This window comes from Vipera ursinii, assembly GCF_947247035.1.
Source record: "Vipera ursinii genome assembly, chromosome: 2".
In the NCBI taxonomy this organism is placed as follows: domain Eukaryota; kingdom Metazoa; phylum Chordata; class Lepidosauria; order Squamata; family Viperidae; genus Vipera; species Vipera ursinii.
Window position 1 is genome coordinate 123,037,336 of NC_139513.1, and position 20,651 is coordinate 123,057,986.

A 20,651-nucleotide genomic window follows, 5' to 3' on the forward strand; every position below is an offset into this window, starting at 1 on the left:
AGAACAACAACCCTTTTGTCACTGGACTAAAAGATAGTGGCTGGCTCAAAGTCGCCCAATGAACTTCTATATTTGAAGGTTGATTTGGACCCTGGATTTCCTACCTCCTGGCCCAAGGCTCTAATCTTTACATTTCACTAGTCCTCAATTACTGTTGGTTGACCTTTGATATTTTTCTGGAAGATTTTCCTTCCATCTTTGGGCAGGAAGAAGAAACCCACAGATATTGCTGAATCACTACTCCCATCATTCCTCACCAACCATCATGTTGGCTAGGATTGCTGCAGGTTGTCGTTCAGCACCATCTGGAGGGCTGCAAATTCACTACACCTGTCTTGAAATATGATTTTTCCTTTCAATGTTATCTTGATTGTGCCTAGTTTTCATCTACCGTATATGTGGTGTTTTCTTTGCTTAGGATTCCTTTCTTTCTGATTATTTTATTTTTTAAAAAAACAGCAGTTTATAAAAGAAAGAACATATTCTTCCTCTGTACAGGTAGTCCACGACTTAAAATAGTTCATTTAGTGACTGTTCAAAGTTACAACAATGGCATTGAAAAAAGTGACTTATAACCTTTTTTCACAGTTATGACCCTTGCAGCATCCCCATAGTCCCATGTTCACAACTGAGATGCTTGGCAATTGGTTCATATTTATAATGGTTTCCCTGTCCTGGAGTTACGTGATCAGCTTTTGGGACCTTTTGACAAGCAAAGTCAGTGGGGAAGACAGATTCACTTAACAACCTAGTTATTAACTATTACAGTGATGCACTTAACCACTGTGGCAAGAAAGGTCATAAAATGGGGGCAAAACTCACTTAACAAATGTCTGACTTGGCAACATAAATTTTGGGCTCATTTGTGGTCATAAGTCAAGGACTACTTGTATCTTCTCTCTCTAGTTACTGTCACTTCTAAATGATGCTTGAAAGTCAGATTGACAAGATGTCTATGCCACTATTGGCATAAAAAACTTATTAAAAAATGTCTATGCCACTATTTATTGTGAGGCCTACTGGTAATATGTGACATGCAATTCATATCTTGGAGTTTGTAGTAGTGTTCATTTCACAAGATGTAGTCAAGCTTTTCTTAATTGTAATTATCATAATTGAGTTTTTAGAATGCTTTAATTCTTAAAGCAAGATAGCACTCCTGACCACTGCACTATTTTTATTTTCAGACTCGAATTTTGGTGACCCATGGCATTCATTTTTTGCCTCAGGTGGACTACATTGTAGTTGTGGTGGATGGTAGAATCTCTGAAATGGGATCCTATCAAGAGCTTTTGCAACAAAATAGGTCTTTTGCAGAATTCCTCCGCAATTATGCACCTGATGAAGACATAGAAGAAGATGAGCCAACAAGTGATAATACTTTTATTGTTGCTGTTATGGTTGTTTTTCTTCTGACTTGCTCAGTCTGTTAGATTATGCAAGAATCTCTCTCTCTCTCTCTCTCTCTCTCTCTCTCTCTCTCTCTCTCTCTCTCTCTCTCTCTCCCTATGTCTTTATGTGTGTGTGTTTTAATTTGAGAAACATTAGAATGTGCATTGACAAAGAGAAAGGAATAGTGACAAAACGTTTAAGAAATGTTTAAAACTGAGCAGGCTTAAACACTTGTATTTTGATCTAGAGTAGACAGTCCCACCAATTTATCAATGTTTAAAATAAATAAGATAAACATAGGAAGTTTCAGTTCTTCCATTGGATATATTCTTCTCTGGTTACTTCAGAAATAATTGTTCTAGAGTCCAGCCATAGATCTCAGAGTCAGTGGCTTCTTGCTTTCATTTAGTATGTGCTCACTCAAATGTGACAGAGCCAGTATCATATCATAGACTCATATTTATGATGGTTGCAGTGTCCCGGAGTCATGTGATCAACTTTTGCAACCTTCTCACAAGCAAAGTCAATGGGGAAGGCAGATTCACTTAACAACCGTGTTACTAACTTAACTTGAGCCTTGGTGGAGCAGTGGGCTAATGCCTCCTTAAGTAACACCAGCTGCCTGCAATTAGTGCAGGTTCGCATCCCACCAGGCTCAAGGTTGACTCAGCCTTCCATCCTTCTGAGGTAGGTAAAATGAGGACCCAGATTGTCGGGGGCAATTAAGCTGACTTTGTAATAATGCCGCTTGGGGTGTGTGTGAAAGCCCTAATAAGCAGGCATATACATAGAATGAAGGCTACTGCTAAGCTTGTAAGCCACCCTGAGTCTTCGGAGAAGGGCGGGATATAAATGGAATTAAAAAAAACAACCTACAGTCATTCACTTACCAACTGTGCCAAGAAAGGTTGTAAAATGAAGCAAAATTCACTTAACAACTGTCTCACTTAGCAAGAGAAATATTGGGCTCCATTGTGGTCGTAAGTCAAGGACTACCTGTAGTTGAGTTTTGTTATTGCTTCTTGTTTTTTGTGACTTAGAAAGCAATGAACTCAGACTTTCTAGAAGATATTCTTTTAGAAAACCCAAATGATTAAATATTTGTCCCTCTGTAGTAATGGAGGATGAAGAGGTCCTTCTCGCTGAAGATACTCTCAGCAACCACACAGATCTGGCAGATAGTGAACCGGTGACAAATGAAGTCCGCAAACAGTTCCTAAGGTAAACCTGGAATTGCTTTTTAAGCCACTATGCTGACCACTGAAATCAAGCACCTGTACTTCAAAGTAATGGATCTTTCTGGGTTTTTTTTCCTATAAAAAAACCAGGCAACTCAGTGTATTATCTTCAGATGGTGAATTATCTACCAAAAAGTCTACCAAACGAAAGGTGTGTGACAAAAAGCCCATGGAGCCTCCTGTAAAAGTCACTTCTGAGAAACTCATCCTGGCAGAAACTGCTGAAACTGGCACAGTAAGGAACCTTTGCTAAACATTAATTCTTTTTTGTTGTAGAGTTACTGTATAATTAACTATGTGGGATCTAGAATAGCTATCGGAGAGGTTTAGCAACTTAGAAGGGGACCTTGAAACTTACTCTTTTAAGACAAAGCTCGACAGTCTTTTGTGGGGAGGGCAATGATGTAAAAAAAATTTGGCCAAATTTTTGGTGGGATTTTTTTAATAAACTTTTTAAAGCTCTCTACCACAATGTTCATGTTTTGTTGCCAAGATGACAGAAACTACCACCTCCCTACCTGATTTTTCAGAATTAGTGTTCAAAGAGATTCTGCCGGCTATAAAAGTGATCCAGAGAATTTAGGGTTGTAGGTCGCCCACAGCTGTTTTATGATGAGAAAAAAGGAATAATTCAGCTTTTGCCAATCTAGCATGCCTTGCATATGTTAGACTATAATCCCTAGTATCCTAGTAGTACTACCGATTGGAGTTTAGGGAGTTTAAGCATACTAGGTTGGGGGGGATTTTTTTAATTTTTAGAACACATGCATAGTGTGATGCCCTTCTTGCTATCATCAGCATAAGATGAGGGATGTTTTTTGGGGTGGGACAGGGAATAAATGTGCTTTTGATGATCCTATCCCCAAAAGTGATCCAAATATTACTTATGTGAACAGCAGTTACAAATGGAGAATCAAGGCGTGGTTGCAGGTTCTTTAAGCGTATCCTGGAAATTGGATTCATAGCAGAGTTCACACATATTCTGAGACATTAGGCTAGATTTTGCTTTAACATTATATTATACTACTGCTGAATTTAAAAAGCTGCTTGAGCCAGTTTGAAAATGGGATATGCTGGAGCGTTTGTCATTGCTCTTGATAATGGAACACAGGTACAGAAAATCCCTTTAATGCTTTCATTTGGTAATTCTATAGAATGTAATGGAAGCTTACATTGTCTAGATTTGTAAGGGGGGAAAAAAGTATTTTCCTGACCAAATTTTGCATGGAGCACATCCTTAATGTGGTACTTCTATTCTGGAATTTCCTTTATTTCAGCCATTTTTTCCCCCGGAATGGTCTGCATGTAAAATATTCCAATTTCCAGTTTTCCAATTCTTCTTAGCGAGTTGCTAATATTAGAAATTAAAAGACGCTTGCTCCTTGGGAGGAAAGCCATGACAAATCTAGACAGCACACTAAAAAGCAGAGACATCACCATGTCAACAAAAGTGCGTATAGTCAAGGCTATGGTCTTCCCAGTTGCAATGTATGAATATGAAAGTTGGGCCATAAGAAAGGCCGAGCGCCAAAGAATTGAGGCCTTTGCGCTATGGTGCTGGAGAAGACTCCTGCGAGTCCCTTGGACTGCAAGAAGATCAAACCGGTCAGTCCTAGAGGAGATCAACCCTGACTGCTCTTTAGAAGGCCAGATCCTGAAGCTAAAACTCAAATACTTTGGCCACCTAATGAGAAGGAAGGACTCACTGGAGAAGAGCCTAATGCTGGGAAAGATTGAGGGCAATAGAAGAAAGGAACGACAGAGAATGAGGTGGCTGGATGGAGTCACTGAAGCAGTAGGCGTGAGCTTAAATGGACTCCAGAAGATAGTAGAGGACAGGAAGGCCTGGAGGAACGTTGTCCATAGGGTCGCGATGGGTCGGACACGACTTTGCAGCTAACAACAACAATATTATTGTAAGAGGTTTGCATCTATGTAAATCTACTTTGTTTCCCTCAATTTACAGGTCAAATTTATTGTTTTCTGGCAATACATGAAGGCTGTTGGTCCTCTTATTTCTTTGTTGATATGCTTCCTGTATTCCTGTCAAAATGGTGCTGCAGTTGGGGCCAATGTATGGCTCAGTGAGTGGACCAATGATCCGGTGATAAATGGGACTCAACAGAATGTGAACAGGCGAATTGGAGTCTATGCTGCCCTCGGTATCTTGCAAGGTAATTGTGTTACGTGTTTCTGCCCGTCTATACAGGGCAATTACTCAAATTCTTGATTATAAGGGTGTGGATAATAATATTTTAAAATAGTGATAACTGTGGTTTCTGGCATTCTTTAATACCTACTCAAAAGATCCTTGAACAGACAGTGAACAAAATACTGAAGAGTTATGCTACAGCAATCCTTTTATTGTATTATGGCAGCACTGGGTTTTGATCTGCAGGCCTTTTGTATCCTTGCTTTACCCCAAGCAATGGTGATGTCACCATTCAATGCTTTCAACCCAGAAGCACTTCAGTGCTCCTGACACCACTGTAGTAATAATAATAAATAATAAGAGAGAAGATACTGTGATTGCAAAAACCAAAGAAGACACTAAGAAAGGAGAATATTTGTAACTCAGGGTTGACACGAGGGGTCCTTGGTGCTCTCTGAGCACGCTTGTTTTCTTGCAGACGTTTCATTAATCAAACTGGATAACATCGTCAGCGCTGATGTTGTCCAGTTTGGGTAATGAAACGTCTGCAAGAAAACAAGCAAGCTCAGAGAACACCAAGGACCCTTCCCAAAGAAGACAGAACAGCAGTGTAGCAAAGTGGCCTAAAACAGAATGTCCAAGGATTCTAGGATACAGTGTGATCAAAATCTCCTTCTTATGTCTCCTCTTTTGCAACAGGGCTGTTTGTTCTGATCTCCTCCTTTTCCCTAGCCATCGGTGGCATCAAGGCAGCCCGTATTCTGCACGCATCGCTGCTAGAAAATAAGCTTCACACACCACAGTCTTTCTATGACACAACTCCAACAGGCCGAATCATTAACCGCTTTTCTAAGGACATCTATGTGATTGATGAAGTGATACCGCCAACAATATTGATGTTTCTTGGAACCTTCTTTAACTCTGTATCAACAATGATTGTGATCATAGCAAGCACTCCGCTATTTGCTGTGGTTATAATACCTTTAGCCATTTTGTATTATTTTGCACAGGTAATTCACGTCATTTTTTTTCCTTTTGTTACCTCGCTATTTGCATGATCATTTTTGAAGTAGCAGAACGCTGGGCAGTTAATGCACTCTTTCAGTTTGAAAGAATTAATCTGTTACATATTTACATAGATGTATACTTTGCTGGGTTCAGTTTCTTTGAAACACCGAAGCCAGCTCTGAGAGGAATCTCAGTTTACAAGGCTGAATAACTTATTCACAGTCATTTACTTACTGCCCTATTCTAAGTATTTTTGTGCAACTCCAAATAGCTATTGTGATCTTTCTTAAAATAATTATAGCCTGCCCTTTGTTTATAAGCTGCTCCAGCAACAGTAGAAAACGCTTATCGGCAGAAACCAAAATAATAAAAATTTTAAAAAAAACATTAAACATCATCAAAGTCAAAGCAGTTGCTAACATTAAAAAAAATAACAATACAGCAGAAAAATGGAAGATAAATGTAATCTCCACTGGCATAGATCACCTTAGCACTATTTTGGCACGGGGATTTTACATGAACAGTGGGAAAAGAATCTTATCGTAATAAGCTAAGACTTCTTTCCCTGCCTCCTGCATTCCATAATTGGAAGACCTGTGTTCAGAATTGCTGTCCTTACTGTGACATGGATGCAGCTAATATACTGGGATGGGGAGGAGTGATGGCGAAATCTGTATCTGAAACTCTTCCAGAAAATATACCCTCAAAATCTAGCTTTTCCTCAGAAGTTGCTTTTCAGTCTGCAATACATTTTTGTACTTAGAGCTTTCAAGCATGTAAACATCACCTGAAGCCTAAAATGGCACAGCTCAGAAAAATCTTTACTATTGATTCTGATATCTCATAGACTTTCCCAAGATTTAGTGAGAGAAATCCCAAAGAATTGGATACAACCTCTTTTTTCAAGGCCTTTCTCATTTGGGAACTGTACTGGTTATCTATGATGTGATAGTCTTGAAAGCTGAGATCAAATATGTAAAATGCTTTAAGAGGTTTTGTGTTGTTCTTTTTTTACATAATGCTTTTGAACCGGCAATGGCAGCGGTTCTATGTAGCTACCTCTCGTCAATTAAAGCGACTGGAATCCATTAGCAGATCCCCCATATATTCGCACTTTTCGGAAACGGTCACAGGAGCCAGCGTCATCCGAGCATTCAAAAGAGGGAAGTCTTTTGTTTACAGCAGTGACACAAAGGTGGATAACAATCAGAAAAGTTACTATCCTGGAATTGTAGCCAACAGGTAAAGTTGTTTTTAAAGTTGTTTCTAATGTCAGGCTCTCATTTGAAAAGACAAATAGTTCCAAATGAAGTGTGTGTTGTGTACTAAAAATGCTTTCTTATTTACTAGGTGGCTGGGAGTTAGAGTTGAATTTGTGGGAAACTGTGTGGTATTCTTTGCAGCTCTTTTTGCCGTACTAAGTAAAAACAATTTGAGTGCTGGCCTGGTTGGACTTTCTGTATCTTATGCACTTCAGGTGTGTATAATAGATTGCTTATATTAAAAGTGGAAGTGAAACCTCATTACATTATGACCTTTTCATTTGGCATTCTGGTTTTAATTGCATATTGCTACAGCATCTCTCCCTCTCCCACTCTCCACTTTTTTTGTGGCAAAGTAAGAATGTAAGAATGAACTGCAGTGGGTTGCCTCTTATGTCTAGGGCTGGGCTGATTTAGGAGGCAGTAATGAGCAGGACAGTGGATGCCAAGTGAGTATGACTGTATCATGTACATGAGCAGCATGTTAACCAAAGATTGAACATTTGGGAAAATAAAGTGTTTGCTTGGCACCCAAGAGACATTTAAAAAAAGGTGCCAAGTAACTGTGCATCTAATGGAGGGAGTTCTCCATGTGGATGCCATCTTCTAGACATGTTGTCCCATTTTGAACATGTAGTCACAATTGTAGTTCTTACTGTGCCATTGTTTGAAAATGCATTCTTGCATCAGCTTTGTTGCTAACCATGTTTTCTGGGCTTAGAAATCAGACTCTCTGTCCAGCCTCAGTCTGAATAGCTTGGTCCAACAGAAGAGATAATCATAAAGAAGAAGTAGCTGCTTCCTTGTGATCTAGATTCAAATCAAGGTTGAGTTGCTTCTGGGAAGGTACAGCCAATGGCAATATTAGAAGCAATTGCAGTGTGAGATATTGTGAGGAGGCTGGGAAAAGAAGGGAAGGCAGATCAGACATCAGATAATGAGTGAGTCATTTGACAGCTTATCTTATAAAGAACAACTTGGTCCAGATGGAAAGAAACCCAGAGGAAAAAACATTGTACAATCATCAAAGAGAGTTTAGTTGAGTAAATGAAATTGGGGACTCCCTCTTTGACTTTGCAAGATTCCACATTTAGCCCACACTAGCATTAAGTACACCTTCCTAGACTCTGGGTTGTTCTTGTTTATTTGATCCTGCCCAGCTGTGTGGGCTTCACACAGTAGGGCAAGATCAAATAGTAGAAAGTGACAGTGATTGCTGCAGTCCAAGGTGGCAACCAGTGGTGGTAAATAAATCAGAATACACAGGGGGCCCTTTTCCTCCCTCCCTCCCTCCCTCCTTCCTTCCTTCCTTCCTTCCTTCCTTCCTTCCTTCCTTCCTTCCTTCCTTCCTTCCTTCCTTCTTTCTTTCTTTCTTTCTTTCTTTCTTTCTTTCTTTCTTTCTTTCTTTCTTTCTTTCTTTCTTTCTTTCTTTCTTTCTTTCTACAAATTTTATTGAATATACAATTAAAAACAAAAGTGGACATGTTACAACTTCCCTGGCTTCAACACTGCTATTAGTATCACCTTATATAAAGAAAGAAAGAAAAAGAAAAAGAAAAAAGTGAATTTTTCTACATTGTAACAAAATGTGCATATAACATCTATGAGTTTTCCTTTCATTGGGCCTGTCTAAGGTTGTGTTCTGCTTGTATTTAAGGAGAAACCATGTTTAGATTTACTGTTTGCTTCCATATCTTTTCTAACAAAAGGCCTTTAGTTAACAACAACATATTACGAAGGCTATCAGACTGCACAATCTGTCAGGGATTTAACTTCACTTTCAGTATGAAGGGGGTGGGGGGAGAGAGGAGAAGTCATCTGTTTGACTAAGAGCAGGGTGGATTATGTGGCCCCGAAATTGAAAAGCCAAAGATTGGGCTTTAAAATGTGCACAGCACTGACAAAGTGCATTCAGAAACGTCAATCTGCAGTAGTGAAATTGCGTGTGAAATTTGGGACTTACAATATCTGGGAAGATCAAAGGATTTGAATTGGGCCTCCCAGCTTTAAAAGCTATTAAAGTTGAGATTATGGCAAGAGGAAGCACATCGATTGAATCTCTATCCCAGGTAACAATAAGGTGACACATTCAGATTGGCAAAGCAATTAATTCTAGCCTTACCTATTTTTAAATGAAATGTGAGAAATAATACATGCCTTTGGCAGTTTTCAGTATAATTAAAGATACAGTAGTAAAGATACTGTGGTTTAGAGAAAGTTTCCATCCCTATTTTCTTATTTAGTTTTCATTATTATTCTGCACTTGAGCCAGGGTACCACGCAAGTTCAAAACAGACACACAGAAAAAAAATGCAAACTCAGATACCAGTTCTCAATCTTTCAATATTAGTATTATAAGTACCTCATATGGAAACCTGGGAAAAAGCTCCTAAGGATTACCCATTCTCAGTTTGGCTGTCATATATCTGGAAGTTACTTGGTCTTCCAATGTAAAGTTTCAGCTTTTGTCCTCTCGTAATACTGCCCTCCCTACAGATAATGTTGATATCAGTGGGACCTTTTCAAGCAGAGAATCCCGTTTCTCTACAAAGAAGATAGATATAGGTCCGTGGTGGCGAAGCTATGGCACATGTGCCACAGGTGGCACGCAGAGCCCTCTCTGTGGGCATGTGCGCCTTTGCCCCAGTCCTAGGCCTTCAGCTGGGTTTTATAAAACTTTTTCACTTTAGGCCTCCGGCGCCGTGTGCAAAAAAAAAAGGTTCAATCAATCAATCAATTTCAACTTCTTGCAGGAAAAAAAGAGATCTCGCAAATTTGGAATTGATTGTTTGAACTTTTTAGTCCCACCCAGTCTGCCGTTACCACTGCAGCCATGCCCACCCAATTGGCCACACCCACCCAATGGGCCACGCCCCTGGCACCTGACGATACATAAGTGGGTTTTGGGCTGCAGTTTGGGCACTCAGTCTGTAAAAAGTTCACCATCACTGATATAGGTATTGGGGATGTTGATCACCGTATAACATCTGGATTTCTGGCCTTATCTTTTAAAGATATGCTATGGAAAAATACTGCTTAATAGTATTTTAGAAGTATCTCTGCCAATGGTAGCTACCTGGTTACTTTTTATAGCCATGATTACCTTCTGACACAGGTAATACCTTTTTAATCTTTGTGTAGGTGACAATGTCTCTGAACTGGATAGTACGAATGACATCTGATCTGGAAAGCAACATTGTGGCTGTAGAAAGAGTGAAAGAATACTCTGAAAATGAAACTGAGGTGAGTTCCTCAGTGGGGGAAATTACTTCTCAAAAAGCAAGCAGTAATGTAAATATATAATTCCTCTATTGACTTGGATTAATTCAGTGCTACATATTACAGGCTTCTCGGACTGAACTCATCATAGTCTACTTTGGACCCAAAATAACTAGATAAGACTCTAGGTTGTATACTAGAATGAAGTCCCATTAAGCAACTGTTATCCAGTTTTCTTTCCATTTCAGAAATAACACAGCAGTGGAAAATACATTAAATATTTTTAAAACACAGATTGCTCCTACACTAAGGAAGAGCATTTGTCCTATAGACTATTCCATACTAATATACAGTGGTGTCAGCCTGCGTCATAACTAGTGTAGTTTTTGCTTTCATCAAGTTGTAACAATGAAAGATACAACAGTATATAGCAATGTTTTCCTTGATAAAGATTAGTACTGTCATTGTTATTCAGTGTCATTCATTGTTACTATATTATTGAATATAGTAAGTAACATGCAAGTTTGCCATCTCCATGAATGTTGTTGAACTATAATTCCCAGTATTCTTTGCCATTGGTTGTGCTAAGTTGCTAGGAGCTTTGTTATTCCAAAGAAGATTAATAATTGCGAGTCTTATCCTTAATGATATTGTGTACAAAATGCTTTGTATTCAAGAAAGGTTTCTCTATTTGTTTATGTATTGATTCATTAAATTTACAGCTGGCCTTTCCTCTTAGAGCTGATGGCACTTTACATCTTCATTTTATCCCCACAATCAACAGGCAGATATACTGGCCTCCCTTACATGCATCGCAAAAGTTTATACTCTGATACAGAGGTTTAAACTGTATCACATGTATTACTAAAATGCAATTGTATACACAGTGGCAAATGAACATTATATTACTAATTGTTAGAAAGCTTAGTTCCTTTTATAACTGTGAGGGGACCATTATCCTCTTTTGTGATTGATTTTCAGATATCCAAAAGGTTTCAAAAAATATTATCAGTTGCTATGGCTTATAAAACCCATCTGGTGCCCTCTTCATATGCTAATTGTTTCAGGCCTCTCATGCACTCTCCATGTGTGTGCATGTGTATATATTTATTGTATTTTATATAATTTCAATGATTGGTCTTAGGTCTTAGACTTCAACTAAATAAACCAACCTATTTCCCAACAACCTTGGGAAGAAGAGGCTGAAAAAGAGTTCCAGAGTCACCAAGGCATTCCATAAATAAGGGTGAACATGAAACCTAATCCAATACCTTACCACCCTACCAACTAGCTCTCCTTTTAAATCAGGGGTCTTCAGACTTGGCCCTTTTATGACTTGTGGACTTCAACTCCCAGAATTCCTCAGCCTGCATGCCTGACTGAGGAATTCTGGGAGTTGAAGTCCATAAGTCATAAAAGGGCCAAGTTTGAAGGCCCCCATTTTAAATGGTTCATTAAACAAGCCACTTGCTGTTAATATTTAGTGGAAGACTGAATACTAATCATGGAGCTTTAAATACAATATATTCCTTCAGAGTTGAAAGTAGGGTTCCAGTGCTAACACAGTATTCTATAACATTCCTTCCATGTTCAGGCTCCCTGGATCATTGAGGATAAAAGACCTCCAGAAGACTGGCCCACCCAGGGAGAAGTGGTCTTTACAAAGTATTCTGTCAGGTATAGGAAAGGTTTGGATTTGGTGTTGAAAGACCTCAGCCTGAGTGTAAAAGGTGGAGAAAAGGTATGTTTCTAACATAGCCACTTTACTGCAGTGAATCAACAATAAAGACTTTGGTTTTCTTTAGCTGATAGAAGAAATAGAACATTCATAATTATCAATGACACATATACTGATCATCATATAGTAAATATTTTATGTTCAGCCCTAGCTGCATTTATATCCAAAAGTTCTTCAATTTTCTGATAAAACAGACCACAGTTCCGTTATCAAATTTATAAGAGGATATAAAGGGCAACCTTCATGAGTTCCGTGAGATACTTTGATAGGTAAGAAAGTAATTTCATGTGGAAAAATCTGGCCACAGTATAAATTAGAATGTTTTTATCCAATAAATAAAAAAGATTGTCTATATTTGCCCAAAACCTATTTCAAAATTTTGGCATCCACATTTAACAGGAGAAATGACCAATAACTTATTGTAAGGACCTACCTCAGCTAAGCCACCCAAGAAAGCAGAACTCTTGAAATAGGCGTTGTCTCAAAAGAATTTTTTATTAGGGGCTAGTGACAGTAGGGAATCAAGGCGAGATCCGAGAGGAAAACCCGTCAAGCAGTATATTAAAAGCAGCATTCAATATTTCTCCCCCCAATGGTGTCAGTGTTCATTTGAATCCCAGCCAATCCACAGGTGGCCTGGTGTTTTGGTAACCGGTCTTTTCAGCAGGGCTCCTCAAGGTCTTTCTCACTTTGGATTTCTTCTGGCTCCAAGCACAAACCATCTCTTAGATAAGGAAGAGGGGAAGGGCATCTTAGCAGACGGTGCAAAGCATTCCCCAAAGCTCCCCGCTCCCAACAGAATGACAGGACACAAAGAAAAGCTGCAGAAAATAGCAAATGGATATATGCATAGAATACATTTTCTTTGGGGATCTGACACTTATCCTGTCAGCAGAACCTTCACCATGCTTCAGCATCAATGAGATAAGCTTCATTAAAGGAAGTTTAGAAAAGCTTTGTGTGTGTATGTCTGTGTACGTGTGTGTGTGTGTATACACATACATATACCTATATACTGTATACGTGCACACACACACACATATATATACACACACACTCATGCATACCATACATACATATACATATATACACACACAGTACAGGGGAAAACCAAAATACTCCTTTTCGAACCAAATAGGCCAACTTACAGAATGCATACAAAATCTGTGACCCATTTCTCCAGTGAAATTGAAATTTGGATAATTTTATAAAACAATTTATGACATAATCTTTGTCATGAAGCAGTTTATGACATAATACAAAATGTCATAAAACATTTCCTGTGCTAATGTGTGACATGTGGAACAATCATTTTAACCATTGCTGATTCTTCAAAACTGAATTAGGTTGGGATTGTCGGACGAACTGGAGCTGGCAAATCCTCAATGACCCTCTGCCTCTTCAGGATACTGGAAGCCACAAAGGGAGAGATTACCATTGATGGGTTGAAAATTGCAGATATTGGCCTTCATGACTTGCGATCCAAGCTGACTATAATTCCCCAAGTAAGCCTACTTTTATATATTAAATCATTCTAGTGGGGATTATTGCTTTGTTTATATTTATTGGCTCCCCAACTCCAGTAGACTTTGGATTGCAAATGTATAGCCAAACAGTAACAGTTGCAGATTTTTGTGTTAGAATTATTGTCTTGTGTCCCAGGACAAATGTAAGTTGGGAACCAAACACTGTAATTTAAATGAGATGATCTTTGTATGTATAATCAATGTATTTTGTCCACTTACTTTGAAAGGAATTTTAAAGATGCCTAAAAGCAAGATTTCCTATTTCTTTTCTTTTTTTACCTCAAAGTTTTCTATCTCATAAGATTCTGGTGAATAGCAGAGTTGTATCATTCCGTGTGCCGGAAAATAGTTGTTTCTGCAATCTGAAGCTTTATTATTAAAATTTATATAGCTACCTATCTCATACATATGACTCTGTTCTGCTTACAAACAATTAAAACAAATATAAAACAGCAAAACAAACAATATAACAACATGGCTGCATGGATAATAAATATTACCAGATATTCAGCCTATGTAACACCACTGCTCCAAGAGCTCCACAGAGCAGTGGCGTAGCGTGGGGGGTGCAGGGGGCCCCGGCCGCACTGGGTGCAACATCTGGGGGGCGCTCGCACTCGCAGCTCTCTGCCCCTGCCTGGCTCACTCACTCTCTCTCACTGCAGTGCTGGCTGTGCGAATCCGATCCGAGCCGCTGGGTCGCCACCCACTGTGGAGGGGGGGTGCCAGGCGTGCGGTGCGGTGCGGAGAGATAGCGAGTTAGGGGGCGCAAATTACTTGCCTTGCCCCAGGTGCTGACAACCCACGCTACGCCACTGCCACAGAGACACCTAATCGGGGAGATGCATAGCATATAAATTTAATAAATAAATGCCTTTGTTTCTCCAGGTATAATTGAAGGTGCTGGTTATCGTGGGGGCTCCATTACTGGAGATTTTTGAGAAGAGACTAGACCAGGGGTGTCAAACTGCCGGCCCATGGGCCGGATGCATCATGGCAAAAATGCACTCACCCCATTGCATCACGTGACATTGCAAGTTTGATACCCCTGGACTAGACAATCACTTCTCTGAAATGGTATAGGTTCTCCTGCTCGAGCAGGGGGCTGGACTAGAAGACCTCCAAGGTCCCTTCCAGCTTTTTTCTACTCTATTCATGGTTTGGGGCTGGGTTATCTAAGGGACTATCTTCTCCCAGTGCTTACTGCCTTACAATTTAATCCAGATTGGGCATACTGGTATGGCTGCTCAATCTCAAAGAGTGCAGATTATACACTCAAACTTGTTTTAATGTCTTCTCGAGTTAGAATTTACTTCAGAAATACTCTAATATATATTTCTGTATGGGTAGGTAACTCATATTTCTTTAGACGTGCATTCTAAATCCAGTCTGATCATTTTCTTAAGGACCCTGTTCTTTTTTCTGGAACACTCCGAATGAATCTGGATCCATTTAATAAATATTCTGAGGAAGAAATATGGAAAGCTCTTGAACTGTCCCATCTGAAGAGGTTTGTCAGCAGTCAGCCTGCTATGCTAGATTATGAATGTTCAGAAGGAGGAGAAAATCTGAGGTAATTACAGTTCTAATTTGGAAGACATAAATATAACAAGGAGACATTTCAAGAAAAAGGTTGAAATATACGAATTGCCTTCGTATCTCCTTTCCCCTAGCAATTCACTGTCTATGCTCAGTTCTCATTAGATTTTTATGTTAAGATCCCATCATCTCCTGCCCTACCCTTTGTTGCAAACTGTGTATGTGTGTGCATGCACATGAATACTGTCTATCTATTCTTACAGTATCTGGGAATACTTCTCACTTCTATCCCGGGCAATAGTTTAAAATAGCTGTCAGCTTGAACCAGAAATAACCTATCTAGTCAATTAGTTATTTCTATTTTTTCATCCCAATCTTTTCTACTGTCTTTCCCCAATCTGATTCTCTCCCAGTTTCCTTTCTTCTTTCCCCAGCCATTTCATAATTTTCATTTTTCCCCAGCCATCCCATTTTATCAGTCTTTCCATACAGGCTGTTTCCTCTTGGGTCTCTCGACATTTTACACTATTGAATTACTTTGTTTTGTTTAAGAGAATATTCATTGTTTAATAGAAAGGTCTTCAATACTGTCAAGCTCTGGAATGTGCTTTGCAAAATAGGAGTTACAGAACATCTCATTGTCCTCATGCAAAACCTATAGACAGGCCAGGACGCCTGGACAGAATACTAAAGAAAAGAAGAAGAAGATCAGCAGCAAGATGAATGACTCTATTGCAGCAAGATGGGTGCACTGTTGGAAAACCTGAAAGACCCAGCTAGGAAACAGATCCTCCTGGAGAAAATCTAATGCAATTGCTAAGAGTCAGAACCAACTTCATGGGTGCACATAATAAATCAATTGAGGGAAATACTATATGCAAGCTGGCATAAAATATAACATTAGAATATACCGCAGGGCTGGGACTGTTTGTATTTAGTCCTCCTCTTTGCCTGTCTCTATAAATTATTGGAAGACTTCTTTTATGTTGCTCTCCTTGAATGCACATAAGAAATGTCTGTGGCCCCATGGAGCTGTTTTCATGATAGACACTGCACTTCGTTGAAGTACTGTTTTATATACATGATACAGGTCTTGATGCTAATCATAACCAGAACATGGTACAGGCAAGGTGGAGAGGAAATGAAACAGTTTATCACAATCTCACATTTGTTTAGCGGCTTGTTTCCACTACAGAAAATGTTAAGGGCAAAGTGTTTTTTTTTTTACGGAACTGTATTTTTCCTCTTTTTCAAGAGTTTCTATGGGATATACCGTTATCAACAGCCAGACACTACTGCTTAATAATTGTTTCTGCCCTGAATCGTTCTTTGGCACAGCATTAGGTTTTCTTAAAGCCGCATCCTTCACACGCTCATTGATTAAAACAAAACTTTCACTTACTTTTTCCAGCGTTGGCCAAAGGCAGCTTGTTTGCTTGGCAAGAGCACTCCTTCGTAAAACAAGAATACTTGTTCTGGATGAAGCCACAGCAGCAATTGATCTTGAGACAGATGATCTCATTCAGACGACAATAAGAACGCAGTTTGAAGACTCTACTGTGCTAACGATTGCTCATAGACTGAATACAATTATGGATTACACCAGGTAGTTAAGTATGACCAATACGTAATGCTAATTTGAGAGTCGGGGAGAGGGAGTTGCTTTTTTTAACAGGCTTCCTCTCTGGGTTGAGTACCACTCTTGAAAGTGTGTACCTTGTGTTGGGCAATTGCGATACGTTGGGGATTTGGTTAGTGTCCGGCCGACTGCTGCCCATCAGTCTCCCTACTTGGGCAGATAGACATGATAACCTCCTGGGCAGGCTGTCAAAGTTGAGATAAGGGATCAGTGTGCTACAGAGTTTGGGAGTCTTCCTAGATTCACCATTTATAACTTAAAAGACAGTTAAATGTTTTCCACATTACCTCCAACTGTTAAGTGGTGTAAAAAGTGTTTGTTGGACTCTGGGTTCTGATATATCCCTGTCCTCTTCGAAACAAGAAAAAAATGAATCCATCCTTTTAATTAATACCATTATCAGATGGGTAAGGAACAACAGAATAACAGAGTTGGAAGGGACCTTGTAGATCATCTAGTCCAACCTCCTGCTCAAGCAGGAAACCCTGTACCATTTCAGACAAATGGTTGTCCAATCCCTTCTTAAAAAAATATCCGGCATTGGAGCATTCACAACTTCGGGAGGCAGATTGTTCCACTGATTAATTGTTCTAACTGTCAGGAAATTTCTCCTTAGTTCTCGGTTGCTTCTCTCCTTGGTTAGTTTCCAAACGTTGCTTCTTGTTCTGCTTTCAGGTGCTTTGGAGAATAGGTTGACTCCCGCTTTTTTGTGGCAACCCCTGAGATACTGGAAGACTGGTATCATGTTACCCCTCACCCTTCTCTTCGTTAGACTAGACATACCCAATTCCAGCAACGATTCTTCATGTTTTAGCTTTCAGTCCCTAATTATCTTTGTTGGTCTTCTCTGCACTCTTTCTAAAGTCTCAACATCTTTTCTATACTGTGGTGACCAAACTGGATGCAATATTCAAAGTGTGGCCATCAAGGCATTATAAAGCGGTCCTAACACTTCATATGATCTTGATTATGTCCCTCTATTAATGCAACCTAGGACTGTGTTGGCTTTTTTGGCAAGCTGCAGCACAGGTTGCAACTTACAATGAGGCTTGTTCCTCTTTGGGAACAAACCTTTAAAGCCAGCTGGTTATCGATGTTGGATCAGTTGGATCATGTCCACTGCCATCTTCATCAAAAAGCAGGTGATTTGTAATCATCCAGTAGGAACAAGAAATGCTGGAATAATTATCACCAACTTTTTTTCCCTATGATGTATCCGGTACATTTGTACTAAACCGGACTCTGTTATTTTGCACATTTAGCTTTTCCTTTCTCATGTTATTTTTTTGTTCATGTGGTTCAGCAATAATGTTTCAGGGCCTTTGTAGAACTGAAAAGGATTCTATTAGATTCCACAATTAGGAAAGGAATGGTTTTATGGCAATCAACTCTCTTCAGCAATCAATTTTTTTTCTTTGTTTGTTTGCTTTGCAGAGTCCTAGTTCTGGACAGAGGAAGAATTGCAGAATTTGACTCTCCTTCAAGTCTTATTTCATCCAGAGGGATTTTTTATAGTATGGCTAAAGATGCTGGATTGGCATGACAGCAGAGCTACTCTGTTCCATCAAAGGAATAATTATTGGGCTGTGTTATATTCACTCCAAAATAGCATCTTGAATGAACTGTGCTTTTCAGAGCAGGCCTCTCTATCAGATTTAGCAGTAGAGAAGCAAAACTGTTTCATGGGATTGAGAAACAGAAAATGTCATTTTCTATTTTTAAATGTATTTTCTAAATACTGAAATATTTTTTAATTGACAAACATCTTAAGTACTTGGATACAAGTATGTATGCATATCTGTACTCATTTCATTTCTAATAAATTACATTTGATGATATAGAAATACTAAAGTCTTCCTATTTGGGTTAGGTTTTTGTTAAATGGGGAAAAAAATCAAAGAAAGGTAATTTTAATATATATATATATATATATATATATATATATATATATATATATATATATATATATATATACATATATATATATATATATATATATTATTTACAATTCACCTAATAAAACCTTCCTCACACCTACAACTTCACAGCCTAACAAACATAAATGATTGACATAGGTGATTTGTGGTCACATCTGTACAATTAATACAGCTATAGGACAGTTTGCCATTGCATATTTTGGAATACCTTTTTAAATTTCCCCATCTAGCCTTAGTTTTAGATTTCCTAGTTGTTTGCCACTCACCCATTAACCTCGTTTACTTGTCATGATCAGTAAAATTTGGCTGCCTAACAAACTGTACCATGGTAATGATTGCTCCTAGGCTGAATACAATTTATTTCCCCCAAAGATATTTCTACAATTTCTGGGAGAGTCCATCTTATGTATTTCTAATAGAAGAAATTCCTGAAAAAAATCTTCCAATCCAGCAAGATGCATTACCTTTAGTAGAGATTTCAGAATTTCTATCCTGCACTGGATGAGACACCGTAGACATGTAGTTCCTTTGGAAAGCTGTACATGCAAGGGTTTGTTTTAAAGGAAATAGTTCCCATTTCTGGTGGACATGTATTTTAAAGGTGGCACTTGAAAAAATACTTAATTTCTTGATGTCAGATCACAGCTGGGGCACAATTATTTAATCAGCTGGAACTTCTAATTAATAACCACTGCAACTCTCTTTCTGTTTCTTTATAAATTTCTTTATGAAGTTAACATCAATCAAAAAGCTGTGCATTTGATGAACTGGTTTTCATGGCATGGCAAACAATAATGAATTTTTTAAGGTAAAAATGTTAATTCAAACTTAACTCTTAGCTGGGATTGTTAATCTTCCACAACAAAAGTAGCACACAATTATTCCAATCAACATTTAAGATAAAAAAGCAAATCACTCATTTTATGGGCAATAACATTTTATTAACTATAAAAAGGATACAACCCAAAAAAATAATATTAAACCTATAGCATGTAGACAATTCTTTATTTTAACCAGGTTATTTATGTAACAATGCAGGAAGTCCTTATTCCCTTATATCCAGTGATGTCAAAAAAGAATTACTCAATAAATTAATACATTTGGTTAGCAAAGCTATTAAAATCATCTGTTATAAATTGCAGAAGTTACACAATATAAAAATATTTCTCAGAGTGCATAGAAAGATGTCAGCAATTGTACTGTATTTACTCAAACAATGACTCTTCAACAACATTCTAAATGTATGTTGATATCTGCTTATAAATGAGAAACCTAATATATTTCCAATACTTTTCAACACATAATAAGAGCATTCTTAAGCACACTGATTCTGTGCTGGTTGTGGCCTCTCGCTTTCCATTACTTCCTAAAACATGTTAAAATTTGTAACTTGAATCTTTTATCTGAAACAGTAGATTTTTCTTCCCAGACTTCAAATTGCAGCCCTTAATGAACTCTGATTTTAATTGGGCACCTATGTCTTTTACACCTTCAAGGATTAAGTCCTAGGCCTTTTAAATAGCAACAGAAGGGGTGGGATAAAACTAGCTTTTCAGCCCTTATATGCCCTAGGACAGGGGTAGGCAACCTTGGCTGTTTTATGACTCGTGCACTTCAACTCCCAGAATTCCTGAGCCAGCATAGTTGGCTCAGGAATTCTGGGAGTTGAAGTCCACGAGTCATAAAAAAACCAAGGTTGCCTACTCCTGCCCTAGGCAAACTTGATCAATGGCAGTCGTATCCTTTCATTTATCTGTGATTTAGTAGGTCTAAATCCTTGCAATCATAGTGATAGAATATGGCTTAATCTCCTAAATTTAGGCTATATGACAAAATGGATCTATTGCCATCAATTATTCCACTGATGTAAAATATATTGTGTTTTAACAGAATGGTGGGGGCTCTAAATTCAATTGGTTTTTAATGGGTCAGTGTATTAGGTTCTAACTTAGGTAGATGGATATTTAAGCTGACAAAATATCTGAAGAGAACATCTTTATT

The 20,651-nt window shown here is 38.5% G+C and overlaps 1 protein-coding gene across 1 annotated transcript in view; it reads left to right on the plus strand.

Moving 5' to 3' along the window:
- The window catches only part of ABCC3 (ATP binding cassette subfamily C member 3), a 79,265-nt gene extending 60,714 nt beyond the window's left edge, over positions 1-18,551 (plus strand). The window contains exons 19-31 of the mRNA XM_083353917.1: positions 1,188-1,371; positions 2,508-2,613; positions 2,721-2,865; positions 4,597-4,804; positions 5,482-5,792; positions 6,833-7,032; positions 7,141-7,267; positions 10,194-10,295; positions 11,866-12,012; positions 13,356-13,514; positions 14,942-15,108; positions 16,486-16,680; positions 18,148-18,551. Of these exons, the coding sequence (XP_083210043.1) occupies positions 1,188-1,371; positions 2,508-2,613; positions 2,721-2,865; positions 4,597-4,804; positions 5,482-5,792; positions 6,833-7,032; positions 7,141-7,267; positions 10,194-10,295; positions 11,866-12,012; positions 13,356-13,514; positions 14,942-15,108; positions 16,486-16,680; positions 18,148-18,256 (2,160 nt within the window). The 3' untranslated portion in view covers positions 18,257-18,551. The remainder of the gene's footprint in view (positions 1-1,187; positions 1,372-2,507; positions 2,614-2,720; positions 2,866-4,596; positions 4,805-5,481; positions 5,793-6,832; positions 7,033-7,140; positions 7,268-10,193; positions 10,296-11,865; positions 12,013-13,355; positions 13,515-14,941; positions 15,109-16,485; positions 16,681-18,147) is intronic.
- The last annotated feature ends 2,100 nt before the right edge of the window (positions 18,552-20,651 follow it).